Source organism: Leptosomus discolor, chromosome 2, assembly GCF_034619465.1.
Source record: "Leptosomus discolor isolate bLepDis1 chromosome 2, bLepDis1.hap2, whole genome shotgun sequence".
Classification (NCBI taxonomy): Eukaryota; Metazoa; Chordata; class Aves; order Leptosomiformes; family Leptosomidae; genus Leptosomus; species Leptosomus discolor.
Window position 1 is genome coordinate 1,967,566 of NC_141392.1, and position 18,659 is coordinate 1,986,224.

General features: G+C 55.5%; 1 protein-coding gene across 1 annotated transcript; it reads right to left on the bottom strand.

The window, feature by feature from the left end:
• Positions 1 to 3,090: 3,090 nt before the first annotated feature.
• Positions 3,091 to 13,266, bottom strand: MRPL14 (mitochondrial ribosomal protein L14). Its single transcript, XM_086460535.1, has 3 exons — positions 13,223 to 13,266; positions 5,905 to 5,998; positions 3,091 to 3,498 (listed from the first exon to the last, which is right to left on the bottom strand). The coding sequence occupies exons 2-3, from the start codon at positions 5,976 to 5,978 to the stop codon at positions 3,132 to 3,134; spliced, it is 441 nt and encodes a 146-aa protein (XP_086316661.1). The 5' UTR covers positions 5,979 to 5,998; positions 13,223 to 13,266; the 3' UTR covers positions 3,091 to 3,131.
• Positions 13,267 to 18,659: the final 5,393 nt, after the last annotated feature.

The following is an 18,659-nucleotide window of genomic DNA, read 5'->3' on the forward strand; positions in this document are numbered from 1 at the left end:
TCTGGGGTAGGCAGGGGCTGACCATCCCGCAGCCGTGCCGGGGCCGAATTCAGAGGAACGGGTGGGAGCGGGCTAAGGGCTCCTCCACCAGCCAGGCCATCTCCCCTCGGAGAGATGCTGCCGCAGGCAGCGCCTGGAATTTGCCAAGCACGGAGCTGTCACCACGAGCCGGGAATTTCTGCCGAGGCCACGTTCCTCGTGGGGGAAAGACGGGTAAAAACCGCAGGAGATGCTCCACGGGATATGCTTAGCTTAGCTGTCTGCCTGTCTGCTGATTAAGCTCCGAGGTTAAGGATTTAGTTCCACCTATCAGTTTACTTAGAAATAAAGCATCGCTTCACATTTTAATCTCAAGCATGCTGCATTGTCTTGCCCGCTTCCTCTCGTGCCCTCTCCCCACGACCTCTCCCCCAGCGAAATGCTGGAGAGTTATTAGCAAATCTTCTGTGAAATGTTTAATATCCAAACAGCAGGGTCTGTGCATCCCATGAGAGACTCATAGCCCTTACGGTCAGGACAAGCAAAACAAGGATTGTTTGCAGGCCCCCAGGTCCCACTGGGAGACGCTTCAAGCCTGGAGTGGTTGCCAAGCAAAAAAACCTCACAGTAACGCAACTTTTTAGAGGAGTTACAAACCAGGCTAGCTGGGACTGAGGTATTCCAGCTTGGGATGGACCCCACTTCCACTGTGCCCACGGCCTTTGCGCAGAAACAAAATACCCCCTGCCAGTGCCATTTGGAAGTCTATTCTCCTGCCCTGTGTTGCTGGAAGCCATCTTCCTCTTCTGTTCTCAAAAGGATTTATGCTGAGGAAGTCTGAGCTCTTTCTGCGTGCAGGAAGGGCATGACAGATAGGTCAATTGGCTTAAGAGTTTGTTTATTAGTGTTTATCAGGGTTGGGGGACTTTCAAATATTGCAGGTTTTCTAAAGCCAGACTGCTAAGTGGCATAAATACTTCCCCTAAATACACATAGGAACGTTTTCTACTTGAAATACTCCAGCCTGCTACTGGGATGAGCTTTGAAAAAGCTAAAAAACCACACTTAAAGCGGGCTGTGAAGATTTATCTGCTGATGGCAGGGCACAACGCTGACTTTCCCACCTGGTCGCTGCGCTCGGGTAGACTCAGCACCCCGCAGCCTGGCCCAAAGCTTCCCCAGCACCAGGATCTGACCTGTGCACCCAGCGCTCCCTTCACCTTGAGCCGAGCCGAGCTAGTCCCAAACCCCGCTCCCGACTCTGCTCCTGAACCCGGGGCAGGACATGGGCTGGTGGAGCGCCGGGCCAGGCTGCTCCCCGCCACCCTCCCGGCTCCCCATGCCCACAGGGCGGTTGCTGGCGCTCAACCTCAAAAGACAAAGAGCCCCAGGAGCATGCCGTGGTGATCCAGGAACAACTGACCAGGGGGAAAAAACGTGGTGAGCAAGGCCCGAGCAGCCAGGCTGTGCCATACCCCTGTGACACGGAGGCAAACCCCCCGGCAGGGAGGAAGGCCAGTCGCGCTCATCGCCGTGACCGGCGTGCGGTTTGCTGAGCACAGAGATGGCCCCCGAGCACAGAAAGTCCCTCCTGGAAGTCAACTGCACTTGGGCTGGCTGGAAAGACCGAGGTCAGTCCGGTGAGAGTCCGCTCCGCCGCTGTGCCAGCGGGCAGACACCTACGGAGCAAGCCGGCCGAGGGCTCCAAGGCAATGCCCGCGGGGTTCGGGAGGGCTCGGAGCAGCAGAGCCGATGGCCACCGGGCCACGGGCAAACAAGGAACACGCTGCCAGCAGCAGCCCAGGCTGCTTTCCCACAGAAGTTGCCAGCACACAGGCTTGGGCCCCTTCCAGTCCGCAAGGAAGTTTTACGAAGCGGGTCAGTGCCATTCCTCAAAGGTTGAGACTGAATTTAAACCCGAAGTATCGTCTCGTCTGCGTTACCCGGAGCCATGGAGCACGAGGGGATCCAGGGCTCACCTTTTTCACGGGCAGTGTGGATTCCACAGCGGGGAGCACGAGGCAGATACATCTGCCAGGAGTTAACTCATTAAATTGGGACTAGCTCAGCACTGCAGTCTTCAGATCTTCAGAGGGCCAACACCGGGCCACTGTAAGGAGGTTTCCCAGCACAATAGGGAGGGGAGGTGGAAGGACAAGGCGCTGCCACTGCCACCAGACCTGTGAGGAATCAGCTCAGGGGCCTCAAGATGGCCGGACTCCCGCTGGCTGCACCCCTTGCACCCTCTTCCCCAGCACTGGCCATCTCTAGGAGTGCTCTGCCCCCATGTCCCTTTACCTCCTACAAGCACCAAGTTTCTCTGCTCAGCTCCGTATCAAGGCAGCTGTTGGGCTCCTGGGTCACCGCTGGCCCTGAAAGCAATACAGTGGCATTTGCCCACCGTTGTGCCCGAGTTTAGGAAGCTGGACAACAGCCAGCCTCACCAACCGACATCACCATGTCCCAAAATTTCTACGGACCTCTCAATCCAAACCCTGCCCTTGCATCACTCAGGGAACAGTTTCCTGAGGCTGGTCAGGAGGAGAGCATAGACAGCACCTCAAATCGACCCCATCCACCTCTCCTTCCTCCTGCCGCTTCCCCGCCGCCGGCACACCCTGTTCAACCACACACCACTGAAGTTCTAGGCCATCACGGTCTCCCAAGTCTGACTCCTCCTAAAGACTTTTCTTAGGCAAAAACGAAGAAACTGATCTTTTGATTGCACGTGCCCAAGGCACCAATAGTTCGTTATATATCTCTGCTACTCTGTCATGTGTGAATCCACGTTGTAGACCCCAGTGTCATCGGGCCAGGGACCGCACTTTGTGTCCTGGGGAACCGGGAAAGACAGAAAGAGCATAAGCAGTACAAAACAAGGATTTTCATGTTCTCATTTTAATGATTAAAGACCAAATTAACATCACCAGAGCAGTAAGGGTGAAGGACCTTCTGCAGATGTTCTGTGAAATACATCAACCTTCTTTTGGAGAAAACCAAGCTATTTCAACACTTAAACCAGTTGCTTGTAGTCAAGGAAGAGACAGACTCTTGATGAACCTCAACTTTTTCACCATCTTCTAGAAAAGGACCAAGGAACAGCTACTGTATGAAAGGATGTACACAGGATGGCCAGAGACCTTTCGAGGCGTTCAGACAAAGTTGCGGGCGATGGCCAACACTTTGGAGAACTGTCCTTCTCTCCGCCGCAGGATATAGGGTATTGGTGTCTTTATTCTAGTCCCTACTGGATTCCCATTGTCTTCTATGAGTACCACATTGTTGGAATCAAATCTAGGTGTCATGGTGGGGCCAGGCATCTTGTGCCCTACAATCAAAGCCTTCTTCTTTTCTCCTTTGATAGCCAGAAGGATCGTGTCTCCTACTTTGCCAACTCCGGTCTTGTTATACACGTGGATGCATTTTGGTGGGCGGTGGTAGGGCGTGTTCCCCAAGGTGCTGTTGTCCACCACTCGCACGCGGGTGAGTTTCTGTATCGCTCGGCACGCTCCAGTGGTGCTACCGAAAGACAGGGAAGAGTGAGAGACAGATCTCCTCAACAATCCCGGGGGAGCACAGGATCTCGTCAGGGGAGCGAGGGCAAACCCAGCACAGGATCTTGTCACGACACAAACCCCGCGGGAAGGCGCCAGCGACAAATACACACCCTGTGGGTGACACGTTCACTGCATTCCCCGTGCTCTTTGGAAGGCAGATGCTACCTTGGGCTTTGCACACTCGTCACTAAATGTCAAGCATAAAACCACTGTTCTACTCTGAAACACGACTAGAAGGTGGCATGAAGAGTGGCTTGCACCTACTGGGCTTTTTAGCAACTGCAGACGATTCCATTCGACTTCCATTTACTTCATGCAAAAAATATGGGCTTGCTTCTTGCTACAAACAGCCTGCAGGGAGGTAAGACTCAAGTCAGGCTCTTTCAATCTTGTACACAGTCCCCAGCAATAAGGACTTCTCTGACCAATCTTCCTTTCAGGGAAGTCTATGAGGTTCTCCCATCCTATTGTGCTCTCAGTGAGACCTCTGAGGTCCTGCTGTGGCTGTGCTAAGCTGCCACCAACTAGAATCTAAGAGATTGCCACCTTCCACATGGGGGAGGAACCCAGAGAGACACAGTCTCTTCTGTATCTGTTTGTGCTGTGGGATCATCAGGAGAAGAAACAACACAAACTGCACGATACTAAGTCGTTAGGTCTGACTCTGAACATGCTTGGGAACAGCAGGAATAAACTGAGAAATAATTCAACCTCCCTTACAGGAATGGCTATTTTATCCAATAAGCTCAAATTCAAGCGACTCGCTGCTTACTCTTCAAGGGACTCCCCCACACAGACCATCAGAAAAGCAGGAGGATCCTTTCTACTGCTAAACCACCGCTTTGCAGCAAGGTACTGGAACCATGCTGGCCAGACAGCCGCAGGAATGCCAAACCCCTGCCAGCTGAACTACTACATCGAACGGATGGCACACGGACTCGACCCGCAGAGCAGCAGCGCATACAGTGAACACAGACCAACGGGGACCACCAGCCCTTCTTGAAGACAAAGCGCCTGCACTTGCAACGCTGCCTAGAAGGAGGGCAAGCCACTCCCCGCGTGCCAGGCTCGGTGTGGACGGGCGTGAGTTGAAGCAGACGTTGTGACATGCCCTAAGGGAAGGCCGGCCGGGTCCGGCTGCGTTAGTCTAACTGCTCCAGAGGTCAAGTGCTGCCTTGCAAGACTTGTCTCCCGCAGCAGAGGCCCACCCCAGCTTTCCCCCGCGAGGAGACACCTCCCAGAAGTCACTCACACCGGCGAGCAGCCACCCTCTTCCCATCCCACCCCCCAGCAGGGCCTGGGGTACCCCACACTCTCCACCCGCCGGCTGTGGCTGCAGGGAAGGCAGAAGGGGGGAGGCTGGAAAGGGACAAGAGGGTTGTCACAGGAAGGAGAAGGGGGAACCTAGGTGGGACCAAGTCCCCAGCGCAGCAGCAAACGGCCGTAGGTGGGATTGCCTGGGTACCACCAGACAAGAGTAAGTGCTGCCATCCTGCAGCAGCACTGCTCACCTCTGCAGGCTTTGCCACCCTCTCCCCGTCAGCACACACATATCCTTTAAATAACTCCTGGGACGTGCTCTCATGCAGCCAATTTACAGAGAAAGCTGGTGAGACTTTGATACCTACTCAAGATATCTCCTGGGACTCCAACACAACCTAGCCCTGAGTACTCTTAACCCCCTCTCTAGACCACAGTCATGGGAATGACTCCCCTCACCCTTTAAACCGAAGCTCTGACCCTTCCAAGACTTGTATGCCAGCGATTCCTGCACGCCTGCACCGAGTGGACTGTGAGATGAGGCTCTACGCATCGTGCGAGGCCTTGTCGAACATGAGGTCCCTAAATCTAAGCTTTAAATGCCTTGAGCCTGGAACAAGGATCTAAAGAAAAATAACAAAGCAGACCCTGTTAAGGTACAAGGAGATAATTTTTCGGCTTACTTTCATTCTAAATAACCGAAATGATAAACTCGGGAATAGTTGTAAACATCTAATTGGCTCTGCATCAGCAGGGGCTGGCTGTTGCTTTTTTGGCACGTGGCTGGGAAACACAGGCACTTTCGACTTCGGCTTGCAGGGCCCTGCATCACCCTCAAAGGCCTAAAAGCCTCCTTACAGGAGTATGAAAATGCAGAGTTCAGACCACACTCAGACTGCCAGGAACCTGCATATGTTGTTGTGTTTGGGCTCACTTTGCAATCCGTGAAGAGACGACTGTTAGGGGTTTTTTTTCATTATTATTATCATTATATTATCCTTTTTGAATTAGAAAGGCTATATCTTATGCTTGACCTACTTAACAGCATCTCTTTCAATCAGGGAACTCTCCCAAGGAAACAAAAGCTAAAGCAAGGTTTGAAAATTACCTGAAGTGTCGCTGGATCACCGCACTGCTCAGACGGGTTAAGGATAAACCCAGTTGCCTCCTCCAGAGAGCCATTTGGATCCCGGTAACCCGCCCTGCAGAAGAAACAAGAGAATTATGAACTCTGGAAAAGGGACAGAATGTGTTTTGCCTCCTTTCCCTCACGTGAATCGCACGCTAGAGCCTCGGCACCTCTTCAGCCACCGCAACCCGCAGCGCGCCACAAAGCGGATCCACAGCCCCTGCCTGAATTCGGGAGACCCCGTAATTCAGGTGCTGGGTGGTCCAAAGCTGGACTCGGTATCGCTGCACTGCAGCTGCCTGCGCACAGAGGTGAGGGCCCTTCTGCACCACGTCACAAGCAGGTTTGAGAATTCCAGATGCCAACTAGTTTAGAGGCTGCAGTGTCCAGGAAGAGCTACCACGGTGACGTGTAAAAGCTGCCAGTGGCCTATAAAACCAACCAAAAAGGCAGAGACACTCTGCAGAGCGCTGCTAGAGGTTCAACAAATAACGTGCCAGACAAGAAACAAGACAAAGCTCTGCTGGTGAGGGCACGCGCCCTCTTAGCTTACCCCAGGTGCTCCGCAGCCTGTGTTCAGAGCCCGGAATCACACCTCTGACCATCTCGCCCGGTTAAGGCTGCCCAGATGAAACAGTTCCTGTAACTTTTCGGCGCTGGCACAACCCAAACTGAATCACCAGGCTGGCTGCAGCAGAGCTGGGCTACGAGGGCAACCTCTGACCGAGTTTACCACCCTCTCCCCTGACTGCATCCACAGCGGTTTCCGAACCTCATCCTGTCAGACTGATGGGGACCGGCTCGCACGCGCCATCGTTTGGGTGGGAAGGGACCTCAGAGACCATCCAGTTCCAACCCCCCCGCCCTGGGCAGGGACACCTCCCACCAGACCAGTTGCTCCCAGCCCCATCCAGCCTGGCCTTGAACATTGCCAGGGAGGGGGCAGCCACAGTTGCTCTGGGCAGCCTGGGCCAGGGCCTCACCGCCCTCACAGGGAAGAATTTCTTCCCAATATCTCATTAAATCTCCCCTTTTTCAGTTTGAAACCGTTACCCCTCATCCCATCACCACACTCCCTGATCAAGAGTCCCTCCCCACCTCTCCTGCAGCCCCTTTCAGCCCTGGGAGGCCGCTGTAAGGTCTCCCCGGAGCCTTCTTTGCTCCAGACTGAGCAGCCCCTCGCAAAGGCTTATCTGAACCCGGCTCACTTTGCCAGACATCGGTTAGGGAGTGATGACCCAAGCAGCTACACCAGCAGATCCAAGCGATGGGAGAAAACAACGTGGACCCGGAGCCAGTCCTCTCTCAGGTCAGCTCAGGCAGCAGCACTCCCTGAGCAAAGCACACGATACGTGGCAAACCATCCTGCCTGTCACAGAGGCAGGTTTGGAAGAGAACCGCCACAGCCAAAGCTGACATGTATTCACGAAACAAAGCCGCTTTTCAGCGGGGTAGAAGATCTCCAAACGAGTCCAGAGCTTGCCTGCAGGTCCTCTCTCTGCAAGGAGACTCCAAGAAGGCTGTGTTTTTGCCACAGCTCCTCACCTCGCTGTGGGATCCTAACGCAAACAAAGCCCTGGGGTATTTACAGCGCTGGCGATCAAGGCCCAACGACCCAGGCCTTGCTGCTCCTAGGATTTCTGAGCGAGTCCAACTACACTGCCTTGGCAGGGAGGACAGCCTGTGGCCTGTTCTGCGCTTGGGTGCAGCGTTCCCCCGTGTGAAACTCAAACCCAGGGGGTAAAACTGCTCCTGCTTCCTCCACAACCGCACCGAGGCTCTGGACCGCTCTAGAAAAGCCAAGCAAGCAGCAGCAAGTTGGCCTCCCTCTTGTCTTTGATGGGCACTTCTTGCGGAGGCCAGCTGCCACTGCCACCCGTTTCTATCCCCCTAGCAGGCACGGTGGCCTCAGTGGCAGGAGAGGATGGGGCTGCTCATCCTTACCGCCACGTAACGGTGACAGGAGAGGTCTGCTGGCTTGCGGCAGGGCAGGCACGGGCCCACCACGGCAGGGCCGGCACAGCCAGACGGGCTCAAGGCTGCACGCCCGAGCCCTCAAGCGCTGCCTGAACTCGCAACTCCCTCCCCGCTCCTGGGAGGAGTCCCCGTTGTTTCTACCCTGTGGCAGCAGTGAAGGTTTGAAGTTCCAAAACTACCAGCAGAAGCATCAACAGCGTTAAGTGTCCAAGGACTGTTTATTTTTCCAGATGACTCAGTACACCCTTCTTCGCCAGGAAGTATTCCTTGGCACATTAAGGTGTGTCACAAGCTAAGAAACTCCGTATGATTGATTATTTGGTATGAAGCACCCTGTTAGGAACTGAGTAAACAGGGGGGGATGCTTCCAACCAGCAGGAAGGTTCGGGGTGGAGGGAAGAGAAGAATGCCTCTGTGACACAGAGGACAGCATTCATGGGTGCAAGCAGGTGCACAAAGAGTGAATCACACCTTCAGCTATCGTAACATGCCCCTTCCCCTTCTAGAAACCAACAGCCAACAGTTTGTGTCTGTCTCCAAGTGCTCCTCAACCAGACCCAGCCCTGACTTGCTCCCTCTGTGGCTATGAACTTGATCTTCTCCGCCCTCACTTTTCCCCTCTGCGGAGCAGCTCGTTACTAAACTGAACTCCAAATGGCACAGAAGCCACTCACTCTGCCACACGAACGCCCAGAGCTGGTGGCAGAGTTGAAGAGCTGCTCCAAAACGATGACAGCCACCGGCCCCAGCACCTTTCTCCTTCCCAGGCCTGGTGCTGCCTCGCACCAGCAGGCCTTAAAGAGGCTCAGAGGAGGCCGCACTTTGCCCAGGGGACGCGCGTGACCCGAGTTTGCTTCCGAAGGCGGCTCTCCCCAGGTTATCACGTTTCAGTGCTCGAAGGCATGCGGAAGGAGTACCCCCCAGAACCCTCAAGCACAGGAAAATTTGCAGGAATTCCCAGAAGTCTGCTGTCGGTATTGCCCAACTGATACAGGAGTGCACCCTACCACTCCCCGGACAGACAAACCACCACCACCGCTTAGTACTTAAGTCACTAACAGACTCCTGACCAAGGAATTATCTTGGAAGGGACTTTTGGAGGTCATCTAGTCCAACCTCCTGCCCAAGCAGGATTAATTTCCAAGTTGTTCATGCTAGGCAAGAGCAGTATTTAAACGGACACTACCCTAAAACAGAAGGCCCAACACAAAGACAACTATTGATGTAACGTCAGCCACACGTAGCTGCAGCAGAGCAGCGATAAAGAACTGTGCAGAGAAACCTCTCTCCCAGTTCCTACCCCCATGCCCCCAAACTCTAGCCGTGGCTCTATCTCACGGTTAGAGAGACTAATTTCTTAAAACCAGAATCACAGAGACACTTTGCTCCTCTCCACTCCACACAACTTGTTAAAAGTTATCACAGACCTCAGGCAGAGCTCGGAATAAGATTCAGAAAGGGGGGAGGAGTTTGTTGATCAAATATTCACTAAAATGACCCAATTTGTACTTCACTGAATAAGTCTGAGCACGCAATAAGCTCCTGCAGCAAACACTCCCTTCTCAAGAGCTCTTCAGCCTTACCCCATCCAACACAACAGACCGACACCAAATTCCAACACCACACCACAAAGAAACTCTTCACCAGTCATAAACCTCTGGACGTTATTTGCCCGCTGCACCATTTTCAAGGGCCACACCAAAGCGACCACCTCCACCGTTTTTCCTTTAAAGAATTAACATATTTCCTGCAATCTTGGAGCGGTTTTTCAATGAAGGAACTCTGGAAAATTTCATCCCAGCTAACAGAAGCAGGCCACACAATATTTTCATCAAACATATGCAAACACACCAGCAAACCACCTCAGGGAGCCGATACAAACCAAGGACAGCTTCCAGATACGGAGGGCAGGATTACACCCTCCCTTTGAACCAACGTCAGGGCACAGGGTACCACGAAAGCACCCTGTGTCGCCCCAGCACACGCTTCTATCACCTCCCTTATGCCGGCTCTAGCACTCAGGTCACTCAGTCGCAGTTTTCAGCTAGATCAGTTCCCTGATCTGACTGAATGCTGGTGCGAGGGAACGTGGCAAAACCAAAGACTGGGACTTCTCCTTCCCCTGCCAACCCAGACTTCTATCACGACGGTATCTCTGGAGAAACACCAGGGGATTTGGGCAAAAGACAGAGAAAGGATCTCTCATTTCAGCAAAAATACCGATGTGCTGAACAAGCACGGTCTGTATGAACCTGCACTACCAGCACAGCCGCGGGAGCGCTAAAAAGGTTTGCCTCTGAGCACTCAGGACGACAGCACAAGGGCTCTGAGCAAGGTTTTATCAGTCAAGGTGCCATTCTTACCCTGCATCCTAGAGTAAACGTGATTTTAAATAGTGCTGTTACCCAGCAGTCCAGTACTGCTTTCCTTTTTAACCACAAGGTTTGGAAATGACACCTGCTCCCTATATTCCCAGGATCTGTAGTTCCACAACCATTCAGCTATTTCTTTTCCTTCTTTCTGCTAGTAACTCGTCCACACAAACAGGCCCCAGAGACAAAAAACCAATGGATGTTGCAAAGCACACGCTGAGGCCTTACTACCCAAGGCCCACTGTCAAACACACCAAATAAAACGGGGAAAAATACTCTTAACAGTAGTAACCTGACCTGCCCGGTCAAACAGTGGGGGCCAGCATCCCCTTTATTCTTCTCAGAGACCAAACAGACATGCCCTGGGCCCCACGAAGGTTGGAACTGCATCTGTCATCCCTCACGAAAAGGCAGGACATGAATCCAAGACAATACGTGCGATGCAAATACCCAAACCCCTACTCTGCCACTGCGGGTTTATTTATAGCCCGTCTGCCAGGGCGAGCTACAAGAGCCAACTGCGAGCGACGGGACTCGATCCATTCACAGCTCTCCTCATGAAGGAAACAATGTGATTAAGGGCTTGTGTGTGTTAAAAGTACACAAGATATTCATTACCCAGACATAATTGCTTTTACATTAACGACAGCCAGAAAGGCCAGGATTCACAAAGAGGAATTAAGTCTTTTCCAATTCCATTTATGAATAGGATTAGCTATTAAACAGGGTATTTATTGATCCAAGTGACCAACAGAAACTCATTACAGGTACATCTGTTAACAATTTTGAAGCAAAACACACTAAGCCCATTTTCCAGATCACAATTAGGAAAGGCAGATAAAACAAAAAGAGGTGAATACCTTTAATGGAAAACTTACTTTTGACATTTTAAGCATCCAGAAGCCCCAACTCTAAGGTACTTATGGCTCTTACCGTTCTAGTATCCGAGCACCTTAAACCACCCTATATATTCATATTTACAGCACTGCAGGAAAATAGGGAGGGACTATTCCCAGTGCATCAGCAGGGAATGATGCTACAGAGAGGACAACTTCCCGTGTGAGGTCAAAGGACTGGAGCAGCAGAGCAGGTACCTAACCCCAAAAGCACTGCTCTGGTATGGTCTGTGGGGCTGGGGGTGAAGCCCAGAGAGGTCACTCCCTGTCTCTGCCTTCTGCAACTACACGTGGATTCAGAGAACTGGCCACACTCCTGTAATTTAATGCTATCATCACTCTAACGTGTCTTTCCTACTCCTAAAAGCACTGAGGTCTCAGAAATGAGACAATAGGTGGCAAGCCACACGACCAGATCCTGTTGCCAGCCCTGACCTGGGTGACCAGGTCCCAACCAGGAAGGTGCAATCACAAACCAGGCAGCAGTAACCACGCTGGGGGGAGCTGCGGCAGGGAGAAGGACACAAAGAAGTAACAGAAGGTGAGGAGCTGCGGCCCAACCATTAAAAAAAAAAAAAGAAGTCAGGAACTGCTGACCTAGGCTAGTTGTTCGCAGCACAAAGAACCATAGTGACTCCGAGCCTTCCTGATAAAGCCACTCCAGACAAAGATACCCAATACAGACAGAATTCAGGCTTCAAAGAAACCTGACCTGGAGACAAAGGCATAGTCACGCCACCCGCAGCACAGAGCTACCTGCAGCTTTGCTGGAATAAGCCTCTCTTCTCACTCAAAAATTTGCCTTAACAAAGTTTCTCTCCTTCCAAACAAGACCCTCACAGGTAAGAAGCTTGGAGAACTCTCAAAACAAGTGAATGCAGCTCAGAGGAGCATCTGTGTCCTGCTTTTATAAACGCTGTCTGCCCGACTGCGTTTACTACAAGAAGCAAGGCTTTCACGCTTCTAAGAAACCTGTCATGCTGTCTTCTTCCCCAAATTGCCTCCCCTTACTCACCGGACCTCCAAAGTAGTTTTTTTGGAGAATAACTAGCAAAGCACAGTGTAGCGCCCACACTTCCTGAGTCCCCGTGACACACACAAGTAAATGCCACGCTTGTCAGGGCACAGGAATTTTGGTCCAACTTTGCTGCATGACTACGCACCCCTGCACAAGCCCAATCCCCAGACAGCCCAGTCCGGGCAGCACGTGAATTCTGAAGCAAAGAAACACACTGGACACACGTGAAGAGCATCAGAAGAGACCCTGCGTTTGCCTCCTCCCCCTCCCCGGCCAGACTGCTAGGCTGAAGCCCAGTGGGTGAACAACAGAGGGTGCTGCCTGTCAGGGAGGCGAGATGCTGCCGCTCACCCCATCTGCAACGCCCTGGGTGCGGGCAACACAAAGGCTCCAGGCTCCGCACAGCCCAGGCTCTGGCTCCCAGCTGCTGTCACGAGCTGTCACGACTACGTGCCCTGCTCCGTGCCCCTCAAAACTCGGGCCCCGGCGTCTCCCAGCCCTTTGGACAGCAGGAACTCACGCTCAGGGTTCAGGCGCTTCAGGCCCCGTGCACAGAGCATCAGCGACGCCGCTGTGAGGGACGGGCGCCCAAGGGAAAGGAGGACGCGGGCAGCCCAAGCACCGCAGGGCCCACCCGGCGGCCACGCACCCACTGCGGCCCGCACCCGCCCAGCCCCAGCGGGTTGAAGGGGAGCGGGGGGCCGCCCTCGCACCGAACGGCTCCGGGGAAAAGCTAGCACCCCCGGGAACAGCCTGGCCCGGCGGCGGGGCGAGGCCACCCGCAGGCCGCCGTGGTCTGTAGGCCGCAGCCGAGCCCGCCCGGGAGGCCTCAAGCCCGGCGGCGGCGGCGGCGCGGCTCAGGGGCGGGGCTCCCGCTGCCGCGCGGCTGCTCCCACCCACTACCCGCCCCGCTCCCCACCGACCCGACCCTCCGCCGCTCCCGGGGCCGCCTTTGCGTTACCCCCCGCCGCCGCCCCGCACGGAGCACAGGCCGCACAGGCCGCGCGCACCCCCCCCCCCCCCCCCCCGCGCACCTCCGAAGGGAACGCGGGCCCTCCGCCCTCCCGCGGTGCGCGCATGCGCAGCGCCGCCGCCGCCGCCGCCAGCAGGCCCCGCCCACCGCTGTGCAGCGCCGGTGCCTCCGCGCTCCGCCCACGCGAGGCCCCGCCCCTCGCCGAGCCGAGCCGAGCCGAGCCGAGCCCAGCCCAGCCCAACCGGGCGGTCGCCGCTCGCTCCCGCAGCGCAGCGCGGTACCGCAGCGCCCGGCCCGGCCCGGCGGGGCGAAGGGGGCGGCAGCCCGGGGGGAACCAGTCCGCGCCTGACACGGGGTAAGCGAGTCGCCGGCTCGGCTCGGCTCGGCGCGGTGGCTCCTGCAGGCCAGGCGGGCCCGCGGCCGCCGCTCGCCGCCTCGGTGCTTGCCGGGGCGGGGGGTGGGGGGGGGACACGACACACGGACGACTGCAGCCGCGCCTCCCTCCCTCCTGAGGGCAGGGCGGGCCGGGCCGGGTGGCGCGGAGCCCCGCAGCGGGGGTGGCCTGGGGCGGGGGGCGCCGCCGCCTGCCATCTTGGGGCGGAGCGGGTGGGGGGGGGGGGGGCGCGCCCGGGTGCGGCGCCCGCGGAGCGGCCTCTGTGTCGTCGTCGTCCCCTTTCTTTCCCCCGCCGAGGCCGCCTGGAAGCGGGGCTCGGGGGCTGCGGGGCTCGGGGGCTGCGGGGCTCGGGGGCTCCGAGGCTTCCCGCCCGCCTCCCGGTGCGTTATTCCCTCGGGCCGCTGCGGGGTAACGCGGTTTCTGCGCGCCGGGGGTCGCCGGACGCGTTTCTGCGGGGTGACACCGGCTCCCGTCTCAACCGGCGAGCGCCGTCGGAGGCGCTGGAGCTGCTTTTGTGCGTGGTGGGTCTTGGGAGAGCTCCCTGTCCCCCTCCCTGTCCCCCTCCCTGTCCCCCTCCCTGTCCCCCTCCCTGTCCGTCCCCCGGTCACCGCTGTCTCCAGCGAGCCAGGAGGGATGTTTCAGGGGTGGGAACAACAGGCAAATTTCTGCCATCGCCCTCCCTCTGGTACCCTGGAGAACTTGGCGAAGAGCTGCCAGATGGGGCTTGTGGCCGTGGAGCCGAGCAGTCCCTTTCTGCCCTTGTCTCGATCGCCAGCCCCTCCGAATCAGCAAGCCGTGGGGGTTTTTATTCCTCCTGTCCTAGAGTGCGCCCTGTGTGGAGCTACCTGCTGGAGGCATCGTGCCAAAAATGTGTGACGTGGCTGCAGTCAGCCCGGTGCCCATAGCAGGTTTGATAGCTCCCAGCTGGATGGAGACCAGGTTGGGAATTTGGGATTCTGGGCACCTCCCTTCCTTGCTCTGCCCTCTATAGTGGGAGTTGGCAGCAAAAGGCCGGTCGGTGTGTGCTCAAGGGCTAATTTTGTTGTGCATAGTCCACGAGGAGCCCCCACCCTCCTGTATTTGGCTATTTCTGTGGAAGTGTCCTGCTCCCTCGTCTCATCCCCTGGAGTAAGCACGCATGGAAAGGACATGGAGCATCCCATTAGCAGCGGTCCCAAAGCCGCTAAAGAGTTGCATGGCACAAGTGCCTCTTGGATGGTCTTGCAGATGCCCCACCCGGGTGTGAAACAAAGCCTTTGCCCCCCCCCCGAAACGTGCTGTAGAGTCCCTAATAGCCTTTTATTCTCTTAATGCTTCTGCGAGGGTGGAAAGCCGACCACTCGCCTCGTAAGGGACTCCAGGAGGACTCCATTCAAACCAGAAATAGCAAAGCATTAAGGATGGTGCTTCTAATGACTGCAATTAGCTGGGACCTACCTAGGAAAGGCCTTTCTCATCTCAAGCCTTTTAGTGGTCGGCATATGCTGCCTTTACAGGGAGGGAAGTTCTTTCTGCTGTCTTCACCTGGATACCGTAGAAGCGAGATAAACATGAAAGAAGATGCCTTGGAGGGGGTTGGGAAGAGACTGGTTTGGCTCATGAGTATGTTTTGTTGCGCTAAGTTTGCTCTATTTTTGTCTATTCCTGTCTTTGGTAACCTTGGAAGGAACTGAAGCTACTGTATTTTCTGTGGGTGTCAGTTTTCTTGTCAGGAAAGGTATTGCCGTGAGGCTTTGCAACGCTCCATTTTCTTCCCCTTTGACCAGAGCACGGTGCAACTCTCCTGAAATGTCCTGAAGCCACGAGCTGAGCCAAAAAAAGAAAAATATTGAGTGCTTTGCTTCTTGTTTGCGGTTTGCTTGTTTGGCTTTTTTTTTCCTTCTGGGTTTTTAAAATATCCTTGGTCATATTTTTTTAGCTTTCTTCGGCAACAAAGCGGGCTAGGGACTTGCTTGGGGTTTTTTTTTGATAAGTTTTTACATGGAAAAAAGATAAAACATCCTTATGAAGTTGCTTTGTTCTGGGAACGAGCACTGTTAAGAAAATCCCAGTGCCGTGGGCCTGCGTTTTGCCGGTGGGTAATTACGCTTCCCTCGAGCTCAGGGTGGCTGGAGTGTCGCGGGGAGCCCTCGCAGCGTCCTGCCCGCAGCTCCTCCGCCACCTTCCCCGTCCATCCCGAGGTGCAACCCCAGCCCATGTCCTTCCTGTAAGCACCTCAGCTCCATCCCAGCAGCCAGGATGAGGCTGAAGGTTGGGGACCCGAGGGCTGCGTGGGCAGCACCTCCTGCTCCCCAGACGGACCGCTGGGACCTGTGAACGCCTGAGGTGAAGCCTCCGCAGCCGTGGGGTGCCTGCTTCGTGTGCCGGAGGAGGCCCTGGGTGTAGGATACTCCGCATGCTGTTAATTGCGACGGGGCTGGTGATGGATCCTGGGGCTGATTTGCATATCAAAGCATCCGAGAGAGAGCGCTGCGGTGGGTAACGACAACGCAAGGATGATAGGGCTTGCTGGAGGCTGGAACCAGAGCTTCCCCGGGGCTTTTTGCGGTGCATAGATGAGACGAGATGATGGGGAGGTTTGGAAAATGGAGATTGTCTCCATGTCCTTGAATGACAGCACCGTAAAGGCGTGGGGTTGGGTTGTGTTTTTTTTTTTTGAATCTTGCAGCTGCTTTCCAGCAGGGTGGGCACCAAGGAGAGGGGGAGCAATCCTTGGTGGCCGTCCCTGGGGCTGCTCCTGCCCTCCCTCCTTGCTGCCTGCTGGGTTGAGCCCAGCAGCCGTCCTCCGCCAGCCGGCAGAGCCTGTGGCGAGCGCCGCCGGCGTGCCAGCCTGCTGCCCGTTCTCCTCCGCGCTGCCCCCCGCGCCAGGAGTCGGAGGCTTGGAGCCTGAAACAAAGGGGCAGGTTTGCTGCTGCCTGAACGGGCTCCACAGGGTCCCAGGATGGCTCGGGAGGCATTGGGAAGGGGGGCGAGCTGTGGGCTCTGGGGTGCCGTGTGAGTCAGAGGAAGGTTGGCCTGTGTCTGGTCTGAGCAGAGCTGCCTCTTGCTCCTCCTGGCTCTGGGGGAAAAAAGCCTGGGGAGCTCGAGCCGGAAACCAAAACGCAGGTTTCCAGGCAGGGAGAGAGGAAGGGAAGGAGTCTCTGTGTTCCTCTGCCGCTTTGATCTTGGCAGATGCGTTACTGGTGATGCTGCTCCGCCTTTGAAGGACTGCGGCGTGGGGCAGCCAGCCTCTCTGAAGGTAGCTCTGCCTTTATGGTGGGAGCACCTGCTGCCGCCTAGACCGGCAGCCCTCGGCCTCCCCCCTGTGCCGCTCAGGCTGTCGCTGGGAAGGAGCCCTCGTCTTGCCAGCGCCGTGGGGAGTTGGTGTGTGCAGGAGCTGCCTTGAGCCCTTGTCCTGTTGGCAGCTGTCTGGCTTGCTCAGGGGGGTGAGTTGGGGCTGAGGGGGGAGCAGGCCTGATGCCCTGGCTAGCAAGTTGGTTAAAAGAAGAGAAATAAAAAGCGAGGAACAAAAAAGAAAGGCGCACGTGTGTACACACTCAGCAACAGAGAGGGTGGGATCCGCGAAGGCCACGCCAAGCTTGTAGAGCAAAGGCTTGCAGTGTGAAATGGCTTTTCTCTCAGCCCTGTGATTGGCACTGCCCTCTCGCTTCACGTCCTTCCAGTGTGGACCTGAGTGTCTGCCCTCTGCTCCAGACACAGACGAGCTGCAGGAAGCCTGAGACTCTCTCGCTAAGCATGGCACGCAGAACGTTTTCCTCCGTGCTTCTGCGTGCAGCCCTCGCTGCCCTTCACAGGGTTCTCTTTGCATGCTCGTTACACGTTCCCTGCACACGATTGCTAAGCAGTGCTGGAAATACTTCTTTTCTCCCCAAGATGGGGGTCCTGCTGGCACAGCCACTGCATCTTTTGAGCAAGGTCTCCTGTTCTTGATCTGCTTTGGTCTAATTGTTGATGCCAGCAGCTTCTGCCCACGTGGTTATTGTGCTGGAAAGAGAGAAGAGTCTTGTTTTATGTGTGCTGGTTTTCCCCAGAGAAATTGGCAGGTGGTAATACAGGTCTGGCTTAAAGCAAGATTTTGAAGATTCCTGTTTCTGGAAAGATGTTTGTGCTATTGCATCAAGGAAAGGGGCTGGATCTCTTAAGGAACTGTGTATTTGAAAGGTGGCACGTTGCATCAGCAGCAGGAGAAAGGAGTTGCAGGCAGGATTCATGCCTGGTTTTGGTATGTTCTGCAGCTGCTTTCCTGAACCACCACGACCGTGCTGCCTCTGAGCAGCAAGCTGAAAAACCTCCCTGGTTTTCCCTGGATGGAAGAGTGGCTGCTGCGGACCTTTCCTGTCTGACTGTTGCCTGTTTGTCCCCAGAGTCCCTGCGTTGAGTGTGCTCGTCCCCTCTGCACCCTGCAATGCTGTGTGCAGAGCACCTGCTTGCTTTGACACCCCCTTCCCTTTCCCCTAGGGGCGTCCCCACTGGTTTCTGTGTGGGTCCCCGCACTCAGCTCAGTGCAGAGCATCACCCTGCCGACAGCCAGCTGCCGCCGGCGGTATGGCCTCTGGCTCTGTCACATCAACAAGGGGGCCACACGGCGTTGTGCTCTCTCTCCTGTTGACCTGCATGGAAGAGCAGCTCCGACGGGCTCCCTTGGAGCATCCAGCTGCCTCCTGATGTGCTGCTGACGTGGGTCAGGGAGAGGGTGCTACTCGTACAAGTGCCATTTCTTACAAGAGCGCATTTAGTAGGAGAGTTGTCTGTTGGCCTGGCCCTGCTTTTGCTAATTAAGCAGTGGCCTTTAGTAGGCTCTGTCTCGGGTCCCTTCCAAGCCAGGGGATGGGACGATCTTGGCATGATCTTGTACTAGAGGCCCTGTCTTCTGCTTGAAATAATTATCAATATCTGATGTCTTCTGCTTGGAGGTCAGAGAGAGCCTGGCAGCAATACAGTCTCAGGAGGGTCTATGCAGCTGACCTTAGGGTACTTGGGCTCTTGAGCCAAAAATTTAGTGCCTTTGGGTCCCAAGGAAGCTCTTAAAAGGTTTTAATCCCTCAGCTCCCTGTGCATATTGTACAGACTCCCTTTGTGTGAAACTATTGTACTCTGGAGGCTC